Consider the following 23,941-nt stretch of genomic DNA (forward strand, 5'->3'; position numbering starts at 1 on the left):
AATGAGAATGACATACAGAAAACCAAGTGAGTCTGAAAACTAGGCCTCTATGCCAAACAGAGAAGTCATAAATACACAGGACAAATTCTTGAAATTAAAAGAGCCATTCAAGGGATCACACAACATGAATTGAGACAGATTTGTGTGTGATATGGAGAAAGTTTCACCAGTGTGACCTCAAGATCCAACCAACCTGCACTTGAGACAAGGCCTGATAAGGATGAGGCAGTGGCTCTCCTCAGTTCTATGAAGAATCCGATGTAGATGGAAGCTTCAAAATAATGGCCAGAAGCAGAGATTGGCTCGTGGGGTTTATGGACAGAAGCCATCTCTGTAGCATCCACGTGCAAGACAAGGGAACAGACATTGATATAGGAGCCACAGTGAGTGAATTATGAAATGCAGACAACTGATGGCGGAGGCTGCACTAAGAACAGATGTTCAATGTGGACAAGCAACTTTGTCCCAGACAGAGATGCCATACAAGCATCATGTCTCAAGAGAGGGATTGATGTCTGGCTTCAAAGAATCACAGCACATGTTGCTTGGCTATTAGGAGCTAATGCACTTGGTGACTTGAAGTTAAGATCCATCCTCATGTATCATTAAAAAAAAATCCTAGCATCCATAAGAATTATACTACATCTATTCTGCCAGTACTCTGTAAACGGAACAACAAATCCTGAAAAACAGCACATCCGTTTACAACATATTGATTCTGTTGTGTTGTAGCTCACTTGTAGTTTTTTGATTAAAACGTAATAATTGCAAATATGATGTGTAGACACGTAGAACAACATGCATAATCAATATTTCCCTTTCTTTATCATTCTCTTCTGTTGAAGTCTCTAGATTCCTCTCTTGTACATTATCATAAAACAGTCCTAGGTGATTGTGAACATCCCCTCTGCCTACAGAAGGACAGAACTTCCTTCGGTCAAACATAATTTTGGTATCAATCGTCCAGTTTTCCTTCCCCCCTGCCCCACATCTGACACTTCCTGGATTTAGTAATTACCATTTTACTTCAGAGAGATGTGGCATTGCATGTCACTTGTCATAATGTCTCCCAGAAGTGTCCATTTATCTACAAATGACAGAAATCCATTCTTTTTTCTTATTGCCTGTGGTTGATATTGTGCACCCCAATAAAACTTATCTGGGGATCAGAGGACAGAGCCAGCCATTAGATTAGACATAGAGGCCAGACGGTGATGGCACACACCCTTAATCCTATCACTCTAGAAACAGAGATCCATTTGGATGTCTGTGAGTTCAAGGCCACACTGGGAAAAGGCGTGGTGGCACACACTTTTAATCTCAACACTTGAGAGCTAATGCCTTTGTTTGGGAAGTACACACAACTTGAATCCCAGGAAATAAGATGGCAAGGGCAGAAAAAGGTATATAAGGTGTGAGGAAACAGGAACTCACTGTCTTGAAACTGAGGATTTCATAGAGGTAAGAACTTGTGGCTGGCTTGCTCTGCTTCTCTGACCTTTCAGTTTTCACCCCAATGTCTGACTATGGGTTTTTTAATTAATAAGACCGTTTAACAATTCATGTTACAAATACCTTTATTCATTTGTGTGTATTTGTGTAGAGGGGGCATGCACATGCTATGGCACATATGTGGTGGTCAAAGAAGAACTCAAGTCAGCTCTCTCCTTCTATCATGTGGATTCTGGGAATTAAAGTCAATCTGTCAGTCTCAAAGGCAAGTTTTTATATTCTAAGTCACCTCAGAGGCCCCAGAATTCCATATTTTCTTATAGGATAATAGGTTAACTCCATGTCTTTGCCATTTCAAGTAGTGCAGCATAAAACATAGAATTGTAGATGTCTTTGGGGTATGTTGATTTCACTGATCTTGAATATATATGTGTTGGATCATATGGTAGATGGACTGATGGTTTGTTTTACTGAGTATTTAGATAATTCAGAGGTACTTCAAGAGAAACAAATCCTTTCAAAATATCATTGACAATGCACCTGGTCACCCATGAGCCCTGCTGGAGATATGCAGGGAGATTAATTCTGTTTCCATGACTGCTGATACAACATCAATTTAGAAGTCCATATATCAAGGAGTACTTTTACATTTCAAGTCTTATCGAATGGCTGTGCTAAAAACAGGCAAAGTATAATTCAGAAGGAGAGAAAATTACCAAGGATAAAGGAAGTCATTTAATAATGATTTAGGGTCAATTAATCAAGAAAATCTAAATGTTTATGCCTTAGTAAGAAAGCTTCAAAATATATTATGCAACAACTGATAAAACTTCAAAATGAAATAAAACACAATTATCACTTAACAGTTTAATAAGCCTCTCAATAATTGTTAGAACAAATACACAAAGATATTATCAAAGATATTGAAGGCACAAACAAAACTATCAACCACATTGACTCGATTCACATTTACAGACTGTTCAATGCAACAATAGATTATATATTCTTTTCAAGCTTTCATGAATCATGAACCAAAAATAAATAAACAGACAGACAGACAATACATTGCACTGTGAATCAGTCTCACTACATTTAAAAGGATCCAAGTACTAGGAACTATGTACTATGTTTCCTCACCATGCCAGAATTAAATTATAAATGGACCACTGAAAAATCCCCAAATATTTCAAACAAAATAACACACTCCTAAATAATCCATGGGTCAAAGAAGTAAATGAAAATTAATATGAAAAATATTTTGAGCTGAATCCTGAACAATGTATGTTCATGTATGTATATTTTGAGCTGAATCCTGAACTATTCTACATCACAATGTATGTGAGGACACTAAGTCACTGAAAGGGACAGGTGACACTAAAGAAAGCCTCAGCAACTTCATCTTCTCCTGTGGAGCTGGAAGAAAGAAAAGGAAAGGATGGCCAGAGTGAGCAGGAACTTGTAACAATGAAGACAAAAGCAGAAGGAAGCAAGAGAGAGAGAGGGAGAGAGGGGGGAAAACAGTCAATCCTTTATGAACACGGAGAAAATATTGAAGGAAACAGAAAAAACTACCGAGATAATCAATGAAATTAAAAAAAAAACAACAACTGGTATTTGAAATCAACACCAGTAAATAGAAAGATCTGGAGAAACACAAAAGCAGCCCAAGTAATGATCATAAAAAATAAGAGAGTACTTATAGCTACAGATTCCATTAATGTGAAAAAATAGTCAAGAAACATCATCAACTTTACATTCCTAAGTTTGACAACTTAGATGATAATTGGAGACTTCCTTGAGTAACCCAAATTACCAAAACTCACTCGAGGAAAAATAGTTCTAAGGCTTCCAAAAAGTTTAATGTGTAGTTAAAACATCCCTACAAAGTACACTCTAAGCCACATGGCCTCATAAGCAATCCCAGAATTCATAGAAAAAATAAAGTCTATATAAAACTATCTAGACTTGAACACTTCTCACCAGACATTCTGAAGCCATCTTTATGCCAATATCAAAACCAGGGAAATGAGTTAGGAGAAAGAAGAACCAACCAAAATCCCTTATGGACACTGGAGAAATATTCTAATCAAAATTTTCTCAAATTAAATGTGAAATATAATATAAAAAATAATTATTATAACTAGAAAGCCTAATCCCAGGGGTTATTTAAATTAGAAAATCAATTCATGTGTTTTAATATATTAACAAACTAAAAGAAAAATCCCATAATCATGTCAGTACATTCAGAAGGAGCAGTATGCAAAATCCAGCATGAATTCCCAACAGAAACACTGCAAGCTAGGAACAGAGAAGGACCTCCTTGGTCTGATGAACATGTATCTGATATGACACTTCATGACAAAACACTGTTTTCTTCTCAGTATCAAGGCCCAGAAAAAGATGTAGAATCCTACCACCATTTGAACCTTTGTTCTGGAGATGCTAATCAAGATTGACAGGCAGGAAAGAAGAGGATACACAAAGTATCCAAACACAAAGGAAGCATTAAAGTTGCTGCATTTCCAAAGGACATGACAGTCAATGCAGAAAATGTCCCAGTATGTTTGTAAAGGAGCTAGAATTCTTAAATGTATCAAGGTTAGGGTCCCAACACACAAGATCAGCACATAACACTCAATTGTATTCCTACATATTACCAATGAACCATTAGACACTGAAGTTTTTTAAACTACTACTAAATGGTGCTGCTCAACAATATAAAAATATTGACATAAAAATCTGACAAAAAAATTAAAGGTCTGAACACTAAAAATAATAAACTATTGTTGAGAAAAATTTAAAACAGCTTAAATAAATGAAGAGAAATACATCCTGGATAAGAAGACTAAATACTATTAAGATGGAAGTTCTTTCCAAATTCTATCATAGATTAAGTGTAATCACAAATGAAACCCCAGGCATCATTTTTGTAGCAGTGACAAACTAAATCAGAAACAGGCTAATCCTAAACTTCACACAAAAAAATTCCAATGACCTAATATAGCCAAAACAACTTTGAAAAAGAACTTAAAAGTCTACAAAATATGATTTCAAATCTTACTATAAAGCAATTATAAGCCAAAGAATGTGCAATTGTTATAAAGATGGGAAAACAAAACAGAACTGAACAGAATAGGATGTTAAGGAAGTTTTCAGTTACTACACTAAAAGCACAGTCCACAAAAGAATTCATTGACAAGTTGTACTTCATCAACATAAAAAGGGCTGCCATCCATAAAGACAGTGTTATAATGAAAAAAACAAGCCAGAGACCGGCAGGAAATATTTGCAAAGTCTTTATCCAGTAAAGAATTTGGCATTGAAAATACAAATATCTTTCAAAAGCCCCCCAAAAAGGATACAATTTAACAAAAACTGGTAAACTATTTAAGCGATCAATTGACTGAGATATATATATATATATATATATATATATATATATATATATATATATTTATTTATTTATTCCAGGACCAGGACATACTGATGCGGTATAACTCTTAGCTACTGCTGTAGTATCTGCCTGTATACCATCATGTTTCCTGCCATCATGATGAACTAAACCCTGAAACTGTAAGTGAGCCCCTAATTAAATGCGTTCTCTTACAATAATTGCCTTGATCGTGTGTCTCTTCATAGCATTAGAACAGTGACTAAGACAATCCCTAATAGCACTATACATACTGGCCAAAAATCTAGACTCAAAATGCCCATCTATGAATGTGATTCACTCATACAGGTGAATATTTCTCATCAATTAAAGGGGGAAAATACTGTGACATACATGTGCATGCACACAGACACAGACATACACACATATTCACATACAACATAAATAAATGTAATAAAAAAATCGAAACAGTTCTGGGTTGCAGCTAATGCCTGATGGCAACACCTATTCTTCACTCCAGGATTCTGAGCCAAGACAACAGGGAAGGGGAAGCTGTGATCCATGTTCTCAAAAACTCCCCAGTGAGGCCATGGAGCTAAACGAGTGCGTGGATTACAACCAACAAACTGGTTTTGAGGGATGAGAAATTAAAATTAAAGATGGCAAATAGCACAGGGACTTAATGTTCAAACAGAATTAAAATCTTCCAAATGAAAGGAAGAAAACAATTATAACCCCCTTGTCTGTGCATCCCAGACAGACAGGGGGTTATAAATATCCCCAAATCCTAAAGCTAGGGCTCTGCTTTCATTGTTCTTATTGCTGTCTTCACTTACTCTTGGCATCATTTCCCACAGTAACCAAGTGTAGTGGAATCTCATAGTAACATGTTTACCCTCCGTATAGGTTCTGGGTAGGGCAGTCAGAAAGTTTAGAGTTTTTCTCCATTGCTCCACAGATCCTCATGTGGATCAGCAACCAGTGAAAGGGCATAGGGCCTGAGGGAAAAGTATAGACAATATTCTAGGGAGAGAGCACCGAGAAGGCCCACGTGCTGATATAACATCTGTTGGAGTGTAAAGTTCTCTTAGGGTCCAGTTGAAGCAGCTCCACAGACAGGACTTCCTTTGGAGACTTTCGCAGTACCACCCGTCTGTCCATCACCTGCTCCCGTGAAGGTGAGCATGTGAGATCAAAAGCACGTAAGCTGTTTGGTGAGATCAAGTGCATGGGGCAGACAGTGTTCACCGCACTGTACATGGAAAAGCGTGGTGTGCACTAGCCGCAGCAAGCCTGAATGAGAGATCCCTATTTCTAACTATTTAACTATCTGTCTGTTTGTTTTGAGACAGGGTCTCACTATGAAACCTTGGTGGGCCTGGAACTCACTATGTAGACCAGGCTGGCATCAAGCTAATAGAGATCCACTTGCCTCTGTTCCAAGTGCCTGGCCACACTATTTAGCTCTTAAGTTATTCACCCTTTGATGATAGAATCCATTCCCACAAAACTCCCGTGAATCAACAACACATTTTCCCCAGTGTTTTAATTGCAGTTTCTGTAAGGAGTTTCACCAGTGTTTTCTGCCTGCCAGGGACCTGGTCCAAGGCAAAAGGAGCTTTGATGGACCTCTGATGAAGCACTGCTTCACCTGTGATCATAATACAGGCCCAGAAAAAACAGCTACAATGCAACAAGAGGACCTGATAGCTGTAGCTCATGGAGGAAATTATCATAGTCTCCTGGGGCCATGAAAGATTGGGATTTTCATCAATGCCTCTTCCTCCTCGTTTAGGCAATCAGACAAGAAGAGTCAAGGTGAGCAAGCAATAGATAGATAGGCGGTTTAAGCAGAAATGCCTCCTCAGGTGAGCCCTTCATGCTAGAATCTTTCAGGAAAAAGATAGGAATGAGATCCGGACCCTCACTCACAGGCTGTTAGGGAGATGGGCATATGCATCAATCACTAACAATGCAGAGCTCTGAGGAATTCAAGATGGTATGAGATTTGGGAAGGGCACAAACAGTAGACAGAAAAGTCCTAGGGAGGCCTAGAGCCAGGAAGGGAAATACCAGAAGCCACCAGTCCCCTGCAGGCATGAGCTGGGACACAATGGAAGAATGGTAAGTAAAAAACAGTGGGAAGGTGGGGAAGGGTCAGCCTGCAGCAGGCTGTGCAGGCGATAGAATGTGAGCAACTCCCTACTGCTGGGGTCAGCCAGAGAGTGACTTGCTGTCCGAGGTCAGGAACACTAGCAAGAAACAGGTCTGGAGGAGGACAAGGAGTTCTGAGACAGTCACACTGAACTTCAGATGGGAAATAAAATCCTATGTTGTGTGTATGTGGGGGGAAGCAGGATGAGGAAAATAGCTGGTCTCTGGGTCTAGAGCTTAAGAACAATGTTTAGAATGGGCAAGGCTATGTAGGTCATTGGTGTATGCTACAGTGGGAGAGTAATGTTAATGGCCTGCTGACTACGCCCTCTCCCACTTCTGAAAACTTACCTCCTCCTGGGCCCTGACCACCCACCATCACTGAGCATCTCCATTGTTTCTTAAACATCTTAAACCATTTCCATCCAACTCTGTAATGGTTGTATGTCTCCAAGAGTGTATCCAAAGAAGTCTGCTGTCAAGCATCAGATTGAGCCATTACCTTCCCCATCACATGGAGTCCTTCGGAACCCTGAGATTCACACTGCACAATCCATAGAATTTCCTAAAAAAGTTCCCACGAGAACACACCACAAAGTACATGTCTCTTGCCAAGATGAAGCTTCCTGGGAAGGCACTGTCCTCTGTCCATAGTCTAGCCAGCACTAAGGACACCATGTGTATTTCGACAAACCGTGAAGACTTCCCAGATCTGATAAATCTAAATAGAGAAAAGGTTCTCACTCCAGCCTGATACAGAGGTTCCAGAGGCCACCCAACATATCCAGGCTCAGCTGGCTTGAACTGGCATCTCCATCTCTGAGGCTCAGCTCTTTAATTGTTGCTTTCTTTCTCTGATACAGACTGTGAAGTGCTCATCAATATACTTTGCTCTTCACTACATAGATCGACCCACCTTCAATCCAACTTGTAAGCAAGGTCTTTTCTATAGGGCATTGAAGACTCATTGATAAGCTAGATCTGGCCATGTCCTCAAGGGGCTCACAGTATACTAGCCACTTTGTCTAATGATTTGTTTCACTTTCCACATGTTCTTATAACTTAATCAATTAATAAAAAATGCATTTTATGCCAAAACTACATCTGCTCACCAGTGTCTCATAGTAGAGCCAGAGAGTCACTAAATCGCCCAGAGAAGTGCACAAATTCAGAAGCCAAAAAGCAGACTTGTAATGTGCAACAATCCTCACCAGTGAACAAGTAGATGTATTAAGAAAACCACCATAAAAAGAAGACAAATAAAAACATGTGTCCTTGACTGTTTACCCTGGATCCACAAAAATACATGAAGCAAATGAAACACAGAAGGATGTTGGCACACTTGTAAGCCCGGCACCAAGGACGAAGAGACTCACTACCCAGCCAGTCTAGCATGCTTGGTGAGCTCAACGCCAGTACAAAACCCTGCCTCAAAAAAAATCAAGGTGGATGGCATCTGAGGAACAGCACCTGAAATTGGCCTCTGGCCTTCACATGTACATCCACAAATATGCATGTGTACTTGTACACATATGGACCTGTACACACACACACACACACACACACACACACACACACACACACACACCAAGTCCCAGAGTTGAGGTTGGAAAGTGAGTCTTCACCAAGTGCCTGCTCCTTGACTTTTTCAAGTGTTTTCCTTATTTTATTACTAGTCACCACACACACACACACACAGTACAAAGAACAGCAACTGAAGACTATTTGTCTGTGGCTCTGTATTGGTTAGCTTAAGTTCTGCAATGTTTAAAATGCTACAACACTACGAGAATACTAGGGCTTTGTTTTTTTGGGGGGGACCATGCTTAAACAGTAAATAACACTCTCCATGTGGCTGGCCCAGTGGATGAACTGAGATGTCATTTAGAGACCATCTCTATCATTACCATATGCTACATCAGAATTTGGGGTCAAGACTTAGCAAAGTCTCTACCTTTCAATTGGAGTCTTTAAGAATGTCCATGTGCTGGGGCCAATGGTCAGCCAAAGAGTGTTCCCACTGCCATGTATACCTGAACCCTGCTGACTGGCTTTTCAGAACCAGACTCTGACCCCAAGTTCTGGTTCTCTGCCAAAGTCATTAGCACAACAGTGTCACTAAGAGACAGGGCTTTGGAGCTGGATGATCTTCACAAAGAATTCTACAGGCAGGAAGGTAGAGATGCCCCAGGGATTAAAGCATCTGCTGTGCAAATTCTCCAGAAACACATGCAAATTCTGGGTGGCCATGGCAGGCCACTTTGTAATTCCTGCTTCAGAAGGCCAAAAGAGGATTCCTAGAGCAAGCTGGCTAGACAGGCCATATCAGTGAGGGCTGTGTTTGACTGAGAGATCCTTCCTCAATACATTAGGTGGAAGAGCGATAGTGGCTGGTGCCCACCATCAACTTCAGGCCTCCATAAGCACATACCCATGTGCATACTCACCCACCTGGGCAAAAATGTGTATACACACACACACACACACACACAAAAAAAATGGGCATAAAAGTATCTCATAGGCAACACATAATCTCTGCCTGACCTTGAGGAATTGATTCAACTCTGGAAGCTTCTGTTTCCTTATCTGTAAAATAAAGATGACAATAATTGCCTAGTGGGACTATTGGTGAGCAGTAAAGGACGTAACAATTGCAAAGTGATTGACAAGCTCCTGGCATGTCCCAGTAATCAGGAAATTCTTGCTGCTGGCCTGTGCCTCTCAAGAGAAAGAGCCTTCATGGAGAGAAGGATGCAAGATAGAAGGGAGCAGGGGGTCCTCAAATCCCCTCACTTCTGAAGCAAGACATGTCTACTTCAGAACTCTCAGATCAAGCTGCACTTTCTGGCCAGCCAAGGTAAGTATTCTCTGTGGTACGGCACAGACTTCCTCCTGTGCCTGTTCTGTGCAGGCTCTACAGGTGCCCTTTCTGTACCCGTCCCCTGGTAAGTCTAAGTTCTGCGTTCAAGCTGCCTCCAAAATACCTGGGTGCCTGGGAGTAGGGAGTACCCCAAAGCACCTCACACTCTGGGGTCTGACGTTAAGGCCAGCCCTGGAGAGGGAGTCAGGCTGGAAGGACAGGGCACCTTGGGGATGGGTGGGGATGCAGAAGAGGGGAGTGAAAATCTTTAAAATGTAAAATAGTAGGTTTCTGAAGCCTGGCCACGGAGAAACACTGGCTATTCACTGTGGAGGAGTCATCCAAAAAGGAAAACCAGCGCCAGACATTTGACTTCAGGGACACACGTGGGACGCTTCCTTTCACCAGAACAAAGGACACTGGGCTTTGAAGAGCCTGCAGAGGAGCAACAAAGCTCAGAGAATCAAAACTTGCTGAGGATCAATGGAGCCTCAACCAGGTTCTGAAAAGCAGGGTGGGGGCGGTCACATCCCCTCTCCTAATTTTACCAGCACAGTTATGGAACCGCCCCAAGAGGAATGGGCAGCACCTTGTGTCTCCAGCTGGCCCGTGTAGACAGGGAGCCCATAAGATGTGAACTCATAGAGGAAAACCATCAGCAGTGTGCCTGGCAAGCAGCTAGTGTGTGATGCTACCTGTGCCATTATTAAAGCAGCCCCCCAAAATGGATCTCAGCCATATCCGCACTGAGCTAATGAAGAAATACACATCATAAAAGAAGAAATTACCCACATAATAAACCCTGGATCTTCCAAAATGAAGCCATTAGAAATTGATCAGCTAATTTAGGAGCGGCTGAAGGCTGTATTCCCTCACTGAAAGCAAAACCAGGAAACATTTACAGGTCTGCTCTCAGTGAACAGCATGTGGAAGTCACACAGGCTACCCTGGCCCTGCTTCCTGAAAGAGTGTGTGGGCAGAGAGGGTTCTTCAGAAAAGCTGGGGACACGTGACGACAGGTCACCCTGTGCAAGAGTTTCATCATAAACCAGCAGGATACAATTTCTAAAGAGTAAACAGGTAAAGCCCCAAATGCTCCCATTCACCCCTGAAGCCAAACCCATGGGTTGATGAGACCTAAAGATACTTCCTAGTAACCTTTTTTGGATGAGTACATTATGTATACACCTGCTGACTACACACAAACACACACATACACACATACACACACACACACACACACACACACTCACGTACACCTGTACACTCACATGGATATACAAATGGCATATACATATATTCTCACAAACGTATACATCCATATATGCATCTGTACACTCATAAGCATATACACATGCACACGTATTATTCATATACATACACTCTCCCAACTATACAGATGTGCACTCTAAATTCATACATGCATACACACCTACATACATATATTCACATACACATACAACTCACATATGCACACACAGAGACACACAGTTCATACACATACATACTCAAATATGCTGACATGCACAAACAATTCACACTATATACAGATACATACATTCACACATGCACATTCACATATCCACACTCACAAACCTATACATACTCTCACAGTACACACCTGCACATATAGATATTTGTACATACACACTCACATGAATATAGACATATATTAACATTCACATGTACACAATTCACATACATACTCTGTTATACCAAACCATGTGCTCATATGCGTAACACTCCTCACACATATGTACATGCCTTCATGTAAACCATTACATTTTCACACATATACATACTTAGAAACATATACACTCCTGTTTACACTCAGACACTCACATAACACTCTCACACACTTGTGATATTCTGCATGAGATAGGGCCTCTATCCTCTCCATATCCCTTTGTCCTGCCATCTGTATTTATTTTACAACCTGACCTCATCTCCCAGGGCCTGGCTCCTTATTGACCATCAGCCTCACCTCATCCCCTTTACCTAATTCGGAAACTGCTTCTCTGACATTTGAGGTTCACATGGACTGGATTCTTCTCCTGGATCCCACCTGCTCCAGGTCAGCACCTTGGCAGGCCAGCCAGCTCTCTGACCTCTTGCCTTGGCAAAATGGAACTCCAGGATCCATTCTAGGCCTTAAGTCGAGATTAGACTTGAAAGGATTGTTCTGAGTTTTTCCATGGGGCATTGGGACAGGGCAGCCCACGCCCATCACCATTCTGGGGCTCTTACCTCATTCACAAAGACCCAGTGGCTGTCCTTGGAAGCCAGGTTGGTCTCCACAGCCTGCAGAGAGAAAAAGAATGTACATGAACAGAAGCAAGGCAGAAGCTGGCAGACACACAAGATGATGGCTGGGATGAGGTTCTATAAACATTGTTTTTGCAGAATCTTTTCCTCACAAAATATGCCATCCCCCTGGGGCCTACTCTAGCTGCCTTGGCCACAACGGACACCATCTGAACTCGGTTATCTGATTTTGCCATCCTTCCACGCTCTCCTGCGCAGGCCAGGAGGAAGGTTAGAGACCCTTGTCAGTGCTACACAAGTCACAGACCACAGGTACAGTCAAATCCTCCCTTCCCCAAGAATGCATACAAACCCCTTCCCAAAACAGCACATAAGGATAGCATTATCATTAAACAAAACTACAGAACTAGGAAACTGACATACTGGATTTATGGCAGTCCATCCAGCCGTGCTAAGCAACACCAGGAAAACAGAAGACACTAGCTAAACTGCAGTGTGGCTTCACATTATTTTTAGGATCCACAGAGCTGGGTTCTTCCCAGTTATTGAGGGTGGGCCCTTGGCCAACATTCTCTCAGCACTGCTCTGGAACAGTACTTGCCATTGTTGTGTGTGAATGGCCACCACTTTATTGCTTCTTGTTACCTACTTTCTCTGCCAGGGTTGGGTGGGAACTCCACAAGATTAGGTCTACAGCTCTCAGACCACAGCTGGGTCCCACAACTTTGTTCTGACACCAACATATAGCAGGCATTCAATCAACACAGCCTGACATATGAATACGTGAGAGACGGCAGCAGATAAAATCCCGTTCCTTGTCTTGTTTGCAAGCTTTGAGTTTGTTTGTTCATGGGCTTGTTTGTGTTTGTTTTTATTTAAGGAAGGGTCTTATATAGCAAAGGCTAGTCTAGAATCCACTGTGTACCCAAGACTAGCCTCAAACTCCTGATCCTCCCACTTCCAACTCCCAAGGCCTACGATTATAGTCATGCACCACCATGCCTGGCTCTCATGTGTGTGTTTATGGGCGCTTTCGCTCTCCTTGAATTAGAAAGCCAGCAGACTGAAAGAACTGGAAGGCGTTGATGATTTGTAAGCATGTCCTGTAAGAATGCTCATGGCGAGCATGTGCCAAGAGCTTGCTGAGCACCAGGCATTGTGCCAAACCATCTATGAACCTGGGAAAGAGCTTTCAGATTGACTCCTTTTCTTTTTACTTTTTTTTTTAAAACATTCTGGCAATGTAATTTTTATTACTCATTTGATTTTAAAAATATAGACAAATTAAGATGCTTAATTAAACTCACTCCATAATACTTTCTCATTTTAAACAAATTGTTAATGTAGTAATAACTCGCCATTTATTCCTCCAGATTCATCCACTGGAAGCTGTCTGAAGTGTTCCCTTCCAGAAGCTTCTACAGTCATATCAGGCAAATATGTTTCTCCACATTCATAGAAGACAGATGTTTTAAAATCACATTTGGAAATGTATATCAGGTAAAAATTCTCACTGCGAACTTATTGATATATCAAATTATTGATATATCAAATTTACATTTTCTTATCAGTATGCACAGAGAGGTGATTGTTCTTAACAAAGGAGATGTAGTGACGTCAGAGCCTACACCTCTGACCCAGCCAGTGTGTGCCTAGCAACGTTCTCAAGGTCTTGGTCCTGTGTGGTGCTGAGGCACCCACGGTATCAGAGCACAGAGCTCCATTAGGCCCTTGCTACATGGGAACAGACAGTGTGCTTGGAGAACACAGTAGATCATGAATATAGAGACCACAAAGAGCCCAGGAGACTTTGAGCCCATCAGCCCTTAACAGACAACCTCACAGGATGCCAAGTACAGGCACAAAGCTTTTCCTGAACCACTCAGGGCTGGAGAACATAGATTGGCCTGTCTATATCCTATGAATGAGACAGTACTAGGCAATGAAAAGATGAACCACTATCATTTGTCTAGTGAAGCCACGTATAAAGCACAGACAACACTTGCTGCTCTCCTGTGCAAAATGATGTAACCCTTGAGGCCAGAAAGAGGGAAATTCAGAGACTGAGGTTCATAAATGTCCCACAACTTTCACAGGAAACTGAGATAAGAATATGGTCACTCTAGTCCTCTAGAGGTTCACCCTCATGCTTCCATTTTCTCACATCTATCCACATCTATCCCGTATCCTTTGGTCATGTGAGCCTTACCCAATTAACATTACCTTTCTTGGGATAAACAGATCCCTGACCACCTCAGGAAGGAGGCTCTGGGTACTGGCTTATACCCTCGGAAGAAAATGAGCCTCAAAGAGGCCAAATGCTTCTGTGCACCATGGTGCTATACCCTGAGACACTTCTCATCCCATTCTGCAAGCCTGGAGAGCCGGGCTGCCTCAAGAGAAGCTTATGGGATCCAAGAGCCAGTGTCTCTTGAGGACTCTGAACTATGAGTAGTGAATGGAGAACACCTTAGGGTAGAGTCTTGCCCACCCAGCCTAGAGCCCCTTCTTCTCAACATACAGACTGCCACAGATGTCTTTAGATATCTAATACCATGGTGATGAGTAAAAAAGTACAGGAATGCGATCTAAACACTGTGAACACAGTGCTGGGCCCTTGCCGAATTCTATCCCTAACCTTTCAGAATTCCCTTCATGTTCACTTGTTACATCAGCAACTTGCATATCGAATGAGCATAGGACACAGAGTCTGGAGGATCTCCGAAGGTCCCAAAGGCTGGAATGCTAAACAAAGTCTCAACAGGGGCAGGTCAGTGAGACTGAACTCAAAACTCAAATAGCAAATGCTGAGCTAAAATCTGAATGCAGTACAGTTAAGACTAAAGACTGAGAGTAGAGGTGCTGGGTCTACCCTTGGCGCTGATCTAAGTCAGGCACCCCAGCAATGGAAGGACCCATACCCTGCATGTCGGTCATGAAGTGAGGCAGTTTAAGCCAACAGCCACGTAAGTAACAAGGAACCCTCACTGGACAGGACAATGAAGGTGTCTAATCAAAGGAAGAACTGTCTTGTGAAGAGTCCAACTTACTCTTTGCAGCATCTAAGGGTGGATTTACAGTGAATGAATGGTTCTAGCAATCAGAGAAGATAAACACAGCAGAAGAAAGGTTTTCTACCTTTCCAGGTAAGGCAAATAGGCTGCCTCAGGGTAAAGAGGCCAATCAGAAGTACCACAATGTTGTCAGTGTCAACAGTGGCTTGGGAAGTTAGTAGTGACTTGGAGAGCAACCATGGGTGAGAGACATAACTCCATGTAATGATTCCCAAGTCAGGCTGCAAGTAAGAAGCCCCTAAAAGGTTTTTTAAAACAGTAGGCCCTGGCCTCACTACAGAGGGTTCTAATTCACTGAGAGCAGCCAACTGCATAACATCCTAGTGGTTTCCAAGCTCCAGCCTGCACCTTCACCCTGAGATCTCTCCCATAGAACCTGCAGCTCTTTGAATCGGAAGGGACAGGTGCATTTTGCAGCAGAGAGGTGCCAGCATTGCCAATGACCATGGTCAATTGCTGGGAGGTCCTAGGGAGTGTGTAGGAACACGGGTCCCCTAAGATGTCTTCCTACCTGATCTCTGACTCAGGCACTGAAGAACCTGGCAGAGAGAATTGATTAGGAAACCCCTCAGGATGGCTGGCCAACTTCCCTGTCCTACTTTCCCTCACCAATTAAGCAACAGCTAATTTGTTAAGCCTCTTTTTCCCACATGAGATAAATAGCACTCAGATACAGCCTTTTTTTCAGAGGGTACACAGCTCACACAGAGACTGGGACAGGCGGTAAGAAAGGGCAGCTACTGCAGACGGAGCAAAGCCACACTTGCCTCCCTTGGCAATTAGTGGAGAGCTGCCGGCTCTGTGGGATGAGTCCTAGCTGCTCACAGAGGGCAGGGTCCCTGTCAGCACTGCTGGTTCCCCTTCCAAGTGCCAGCCTCGCCCTTCTCCTCCCATAGATGTCTGTGGCAGATAGAAACGAGTCCTTCTTTCACCACGAAGCAAGCATGGTACAGAGGACCCTTTGTTGTGTGCTCCCTGGTGATCTGCGTCACCTCTCCAAGCACATTTTTGTGACCCATAGCACTTGAGTGCCAACCATGCTATGGTACTCCGCCTAAAGCCTCTCACACCATAGTGGGATATTTGATCACCCAAACGCCCTGTGTGTTAATTCTCAGCCACCAACACCCAAGGCTCAGGCTGCCAGAACTGTACTTGGCACCCATGATTACATGGGGATTTGTACCCTGAACAAGAACTCAGGCTGACACAGATGCAGATCCCAGCTCTCTTCTCTCTTGCGGGGATGTCCTTCACTGTCATCACAGCCATCCCAGAATCCAGCTACAGAATGAGGTCACAACTACGTCACTTGGCGTCCTTCATGTCCCTGTTCCACACCTCCAAGAACCTGCTGGTTTTCTTGTCTGAATTCCTCTAGGAATACTTCATAAATAATTGTCATCTGATCCTCTCCTCTCAAAGTCTGTTTCTGGGATCCCAATCTGAAATGAACAGCTCTAGCCTGGGGTGATGTTAAGAATTAAATGGCTTTACATGTTATTTTACCAATTCTGGAAGGGGCTCAATATATGATCAGTTGTAACATGAATCTTAAAAACTCTTATTAATAAAAACAAACCTGGAGCAAGGTATTGGGGTGAATGCTGGAAGAGAAGAGAAGCAGAACAAGCCGCAGCTTCCTCACCTCACCAATTCCTCAGCTAATCTTGTTTCCTCAAACTGGAAGCCTCTGAGTCCTCATTAGAATAGATCTCAGCTGAACTGCTTCTCGAAAGCCTGAAAGCTTAACCAGCCTAGTTCCTGGTCCTCATGCCTTATATACCTTTCTGCTTTCTGCCATCACTTCCTGGGATTAAAGGCGTGAGTCACCATGCCTGACTGTTTCCAGTGTGACTTTAAACTCACAGAGATCCAGATGGATCTCTGCCTCCCAAGTGATAGGATTAAAGGCGTGTGCCACCATTTTCTGGCCTCTATGTTTATCTAGTGGCTGTTCTGTTCTCTGACCCCAGATAAGTTTATTAGGGTACACAATATTTTGGGGAAACACAATACCACCACCACAATCAGTCACTGCAAAAAGTCTTCCTATTTCCTTCCTCCTGCTTCTCCTGCCTTGTAGTCATCCCAGGGTCTTTTCCATCATCATTCCAGACTCTCTTCCAAGTGTGTAATTCCTTCCTTCCTTCCTTCACTCAACAGACAAGAACAGTCATTCATGTCTTGACATCTGTCTTAATACTCCACTAAATGCCAGGTGTCTGCCATTACAGGGTCAAATTGTGATGGGGGGGGGGTGAGACAATGTGTGTAGCCTTGCAAATTGGTAGGTGATGTCGCCTCCACATTCCCAGAGGCCTCAGAGAAGCCTAGCATGGTACCTCCCCTCTCTTGCCCAGCATGGGATTCTCCAGCCACATGGCACCACAGGCATCTACAGAGAAGAGCAGGCTCAACCAGGTAAGTTGATGGCAGCTCCTATATCCTGCAGGTGTGTATTGAGGGGTATAGGTGATATAGTCTGGTGCCCAGAGATAACTTTCTCATTTACCTCCATCAAGTGGCAAGTTTGTTAGGTTTCTCCTGGAGCTAACAACCATGGGTGTTGGTACCAGCCTTAAGAAAAAGCAGGACAGAGACCTAAGTAACTACAGGAGTTACACATGGACCTAGTCAGGCCCTAGGTCTCAATGAACACAGAAGGATTGCCACAGGGGCCCAATGCAGATAGTCCTGCTGCATTGTCATGAATCCTGCAAAGCTTTGCCAAGCTGACAAGAATCCATGTGCCTGGCTAGTGTGTCTTGTCAAGACCAGCAAACACAAAATTTAGGGGAAAAAAAATGAGGAGATGGGACTTCAAAGGGATCAGGCTTATTTTCTTCCATCCCTTTTGATCACAGAGAGGCAGCAGAAGATGGTGGGAACAGATGTGGAGGGTAACACAGACAGACAGTGGAGGGGCATAGTGTTCAGACACATGCCCATATATGTATAGATTGCATGGACATACACATTGACACCCACATGTCCTTTGGAGGTGAATGTATGATGTCATAGGTAGACCCTGGCTAAAAGAGCAGAGAGCAATTGTTCTCCACCCCACCCCCCCGAAAGGTTAAGTGTAGTGGGTAGCTATTCCAGCTTGGATCTGGAAGTTCCAACCCCCATTGAGACTCTGGCAACTGTCACGCCTACAAGGCGGGGCCAAGGGAGACGTCTGGAGACCCGAGACCTGGATGGGCAAGCGCTCTCTCTGTTCCTGGACCCTGGACGGTAGAGGTTGACTGAGCAGAGCTCCAGAGAACACCGCTGGACTGCGATACATCTTCCCCAGACCCCCGCAACCTATCTATTCCTTCATTTGTAAGTCGCCCACTAAATAAATCTTCCTTTTAACTACGTGGAGTGGCCTTTATAATTTCCCCAATAGTTAAGTGTGTGTGGATGGGACTATGTCTCCTTGCTCGTAAGCAGCAGCCTGATGTGAACCTCCAGTTTGTTTATTTTTTTCCCATGGCCAATTGCAACAATAGTACAGTATATAGGACACAGGACTTCAACACGCCATCCTGTGGGCCCACTCAGAAATGAGACATGTCAATTCCATTCTGGCCACACTGATCCACAGACTCCATAGAGAATGAGATTCTGGCAAAGTTCCAGCTTTGGGCTCCCTAGCAGGCTCTGGGCAGAAAGCAGTTCCTGAGCATAGTAGAAATGGCAAGTATCAGGCACCGTGCCTAGATTGAGGCTGGAGAGGGTTGACAGCTGTCCCTTAATTATGTGGTGATAAGGATCAATTCCATACAGAAGCAAGAGAACACCGGTGCTCGGGACACTGTAGGATGCACCTCCAACTTGGACACACTTGTGTCCTTACACTGTTAAACAGAACCAAGTTTGAGGCATTTCTAAGGCCAATGGGAGCCTGCTTCTAAGCCTCCTCTGGGACACTTCAATGCAACATCTCCTCGACTTCATATCCCATACACATCATTTGTTCTCAACAATCTACACAGGTACCCATTTCATGTTGAAAAACAGAGTTCTATGTAGACTCGACTTTTGAAGAATGTTTAGCAGAGAATGGATTAGAATGCTAGCCTGAGTCTGTATGCTCAAACCTCCATCACATGGCTCCCCAGAAGGCTAAAACAATCGTCTGAGAAAGTATATTATCCTGCAAACCTCACCCATGTCCCACGACAGTGGAAACAAACTAAGGCATTTTTTGTTTATTCTCCTGTTTGTTTGCCTGTCTCGTTTCGAAGCAAAGCCATTATGTGCAGCAGTGCCTTCATCCTCCAGGCTAATTTGTTCTCACAAGCTCAGGACCATTATTCCACTGGTGTTCTTAGGTGTGAGCCTGTTTCCCTTTATCTTGGCCTCTAGGACTAGTAAATGGGGTGGAAAGAACTCTGCGTGGATGCTTTCCAGCTCCATTGCTAAGGGTTTATTTTACCAAGTACAAATGGCACTGATAATTTATGTGTGCGTTAATTGTTGGCCACTTATCTAGGCACCCCCCCTCCCAACACTGGCAGCCTGGGATAATGAAAGCATGTCAGCAATTAGCATCTTTTAAAAACCTAACTCTACCACTTGAGAACATTCCCCCCATGGAGCCTAAGGCCTGGCACTCTCCCAAGGACAGACATCGAGCTAGCTCAGAGACTCGCTGCTGCCATTATAGCAACCCACTGTTTAGGAACAGTTCTCCCTGTGCAATGTCACCCACTGAAAGCGTGACCTGCAGTAGTCAGTGATGGGTGATGATGGTTGGTTTCATTGATGGAGGAGCCCGTTTACAAGAAAACCAGCTAAGCAGCCACCGTGAGTCCTGAGTGTCAGAAGCCAAGTCCAGAACAAGAAGGCAACTGGAAAGAGGAGGTATTATGAACTGCCTGGAGCCACGGTACCCCCAGATTCTTGCTGTCTTTGACAGAGTCTAAGAGTGAGGCCCAGACACTCTGTTTGACTTAGTCTTGTCTCCAGAACTTCTTCTTCACAGAAAATGTCTATCTTGGTTTCTTTGGTGGCAACGGAACACTCTGGCCAAAGCCACTTGTGGGAGGAAATGGTTTGTTCAGTTCATACTTCCATCAAGGAGAGCAGCCAAGGCAGGAAGGCAAGGCAGGGACTTGAAGCACAGACCACGGTGGAATCTTCTTGGAGGCTCGCTCACAAGTTTATGCTTACCCTCTTATAGCTCAGAACCACCTGCCCCAAGAATGGTGCTGCCACAGTGACCTGGGCCCCCTTACATCAATGAGGACACCCCCTGCAGACATGTCTACAAGCCAGTCTAATGTAGACAACTCTTCAACTGAGGGTCTCTTCTCAGACAATTCTAGGCTGCTTCAAGTTGAAAATTCAAGTGAACTAAGACAGAACCCTAAAATTATTCTCATGGTTTCCCCTACTGGCTCCCCCAAAGTCTGAGATGCCACAGAGAAATCTTGGACCCACAGTGGTCTTTTCAAGGGTTCCCCCCCCCTACTAAGCTCTTTTGAGCAGCCAGCCCTTCCTGACTCACCTGGTGTCACATGTTTCCAATTCACCAACATTTCTTCTAGAGTTTTATAGAAGCACAGGGATCCATTTATGGGGGATCCAGGAAAATTGGGCCCTGGGAAAGGTTGTTCAACATGGAGCGAGGGAGGACAGTAAGGGTCTCAGAATAGCGATTATGCTGATTTAGGAAAAAGAAATCATAACTGACTCAATGCATGTAAACTCAATAGAGTGGAATGTTTTCCAGTCTTATCATCAGACTGACTCCATCCACTTTTGTCCAAGTTTGAGATAAATAACCAGTCCAAACTGGACACAGGGTAGGAGTGTTAGTTCCCAGCCTCCAGGGCAGGAAGACTCATTACAGAACATTTGTGGCTCCTTCAGATGAAATAGAGACAGGTTCTAGGGCTATGCAGGATGTGGAATGTACTGTAATAAAAAGAGAGAATATGCTACATGTGGACAATTTATGAGGAAACGCTAATCTCAGCAGAAAAATGGCACGGAGTCTGCTTGCAGGCACGATCTGTTTAATAAGATCAACTAGGAAAAGTGGAGCCAGGCACCGCCAATGAGTACTGGCTGATGGATACTTGGACTTTAATCAGTGATCTATAATTCCCCACCTCCTGCAGGGCACAGAAACCAAATAAGGCTGTCCATGCTCTCACTCCCATTGACACTCAGTCCGTATCCTGAAGGGAGGCCACAGGAGTCTGGCTGTTCTATCCGATCTTGTCTCACAGATGAACGAGAAAGGCTTTTTTTCAGGCCCTTGGCCACATGGATGCCGTCATACAATCCCTTTTGAGGACCCAAATCTACAGTAAAACAAATCACTTCTGAGCTTATTTGTGCCCTGATCTGGTTTAGCAAGGGCAGCTACCAACCTTAGCACTGTAGTCTGTGAGCAATCAAATGGTTTGGTCCTTCTCCACTCCAGGGCAGGGGACACAGACCTTGGGTGGCAGGTGGCTGCATGGAGCCATTTCTCACACATTTGCTGTTCAGCTCCAGCTTCAAATGATTTTTTGGAAACAAGCAAAGCAAAGTCCAGACTGATTAGCAATGTTTTCATCTCTTTCTCTCATGGGTATTTCCATGTTCAAACTGGAGCTTGCAAAGTAGCTGCTTGCATCCAAAGACTCGCTGCTCCAGGTACCCACAGCATCAGATGCTCCCGATGAAGCATACAGGGGAATGTGTGGGGCAAGACAATCCCTCCTGGCACCGCTGGGTCACATCACACCCCAGAGTCCTGCCCTCCCATGTATCCCATGTATAGCTTTCAGCTCCAGAGACCCAGACCCCACATGGGGCTATCTACTGGGAAAAACAGCTACACTGCCTCAATATGCTCAGTTAGACCATCAGTCTTTATCACTGTGACCCTTTCAAATCATTCACAACCTGATTCTGCAGCAGCTCCTAAGCATGGATCTAATTCCTTTCTCAGTCCAAATTGTTTTTAAAAGATGGAAGCCTTAGAATACTTTTTAAAGCAATAAAGTTGAAAGTAGCAATTCTTTACTGAGCTGATAAGAGTTGCCAGGTGTAATTTGTATTCTTTTTTATGAGCCTGGCTTTGTAGAGAATGGAATAGAAAATATATATATATATATTCTTTTCAGTTCTTAGAGACAAGAATGTTTTCTTCCTGGCTGTGTTGGAGGAGGGGCAGTTTGGCTCAGGAAAAGTTGGGAAACATACCCCTGAATTGGGCCATCAGAAAGCCAAAGAGGCACCTGTGGATTAGCAGGAGGCTGGACTGAGGTCAAGGACACTATATATAAACTGCAGTTCACATAGGTACCTTGGCATTCATTTTGAGCCTCTGTCCCCAAGCTGATCTGAAGCCATGATATAGCACAGAATTCTTGGTGAACATGGAAAAGATTTTGCCGTTTCAGTGAGTGTTGGGAGAAGGAGCAATCTCTTCTTTGTCTTACATACAGCCATTCTTCAAATATGAAGGGCCACACAATTGAATTCTAGAGTTGGAAATGTCTTAAGGGTTTGCCAGAAGTCCTGTGGGCCCCCAGAAAAGCCAAGAAACCCTGCATTCAGCCCTTAGAGCTAACAGGAAGAGATCAGATATTAAGTAAGCATCAGTTTAGTCCTTTGGGGTATCCCCACCAGCTCAAGCAGCCATCTCCACTGTCCCCACAAAGCACCTGTAAAGGCTTCACCCAAGGATGCTCTGCTTGGAGAGAAAAATGAATGCCTATTTCCCAAGGAGACAACACACTATACTTGGAGAGAAAGAAGAGGATTAGGTACTAGATGCCCTTGAGTCTTGCGTTCACGTGTTGTGAACAAGGATTTGATTCAAAAGTTATTCAGTGAGGTGAAACCCTCTATGGCCTTCAATTAGAGCTTCATTTCTGGATATATTGACTAAACCATCTCCACTTGCCTAGCCTGTTCCATCTGGCCACTGCTCTATCTAAATATTCCTCGATATTAGAACTGCTTCCTGCCTCACACTTAAGGACAGGAAGTTTGTAGTTGGATCTGCATACTTAGATTGTAAAGAAGCCTTGGGACTATTCGGCTTTCTTCCTGCAGGATCTCCCTTACTGTTCCAGGCTTCGATACACCTCCTACCTTTTGATACAGATACGGCATTTCTCTGCCTAAGACCCAATCGTTTGTCAATTAAAAGTGCACATGGTACAGCTTCAGTGCTGATTATACTCTGGCTCAAAGTCAGAGGCAGCAGTATCCACAGCATAGGCCAAGAGTTATCGCCTGGAACACTGTCGGACCCCACTGGGCAACGGAGCCTATCAATTTGAAGTTCCTGGACTGTATTCCAGGGACTAGAAGAGTTTTCAGAAATAGAAAAAGTTTCTTGTAAAAAACTAAAATCTGTGGCTAGAGAGATGGCTTAGTGGTTAAGAGTGCTTGCTGTTCTTCCAGAAGACCCAAGTTTGGTTCCCAGCAACCATACTGACTCACAACTGCCTAGAATTCTAGCTCCAACAGATCTACACACTATTCTGGCCTCCACAGGCACCTCACACACCTAGCATATGCACACAGATACACATAAATATAAGTAAAACTTTAAAAGTCTCTTTTAAAAATGAAAATGTGGTTAGTGCATGTCTGTCCCACTGTGAGAATCACAAAGCACACTAGCAGGCAAGTCCTCGTGACACAGAAACGCGTCAAACTTGGCTTAGACTGCTGTTCAGCAAACTTCTCTCTCAGGGTATTAGACTTCTTTGGTAAATTAATACAGTGTTAATGCACTGG

At 43.5% G+C, this 23,941-nt stretch overlaps 1 protein-coding gene across 3 annotated transcripts in view; it reads right to left on the bottom strand.

Annotated features, from left to right (window-relative positions):
* Positions 1 to 23,941, bottom strand: part of Grid1 (glutamate ionotropic receptor delta type subunit 1) — a 714,577-nt gene that overhangs the window by 277,206 nt on the left and 413,430 nt on the right. For all 3 annotated transcript variants that reach the window (XM_028878315.1, XM_028878314.1, XM_028878316.1), the window contains one exon: positions 12,105 to 12,158. In XM_028878315.1, the coding sequence (XP_028734148.1) occupies positions 12,105 to 12,158 (54 nt within the window). The remainder of the gene's footprint in view (positions 1 to 12,104; positions 12,159 to 23,941) is intronic.

The sequence above is a fragment of the Peromyscus leucopus genome, chromosome 9 (assembly GCF_004664715.2).
Source record: "Peromyscus leucopus breed LL Stock chromosome 9, UCI_PerLeu_2.1, whole genome shotgun sequence".
Lineage (NCBI taxonomy): Eukaryota > Metazoa > Chordata > Mammalia > Rodentia > Cricetidae > Peromyscus > Peromyscus leucopus.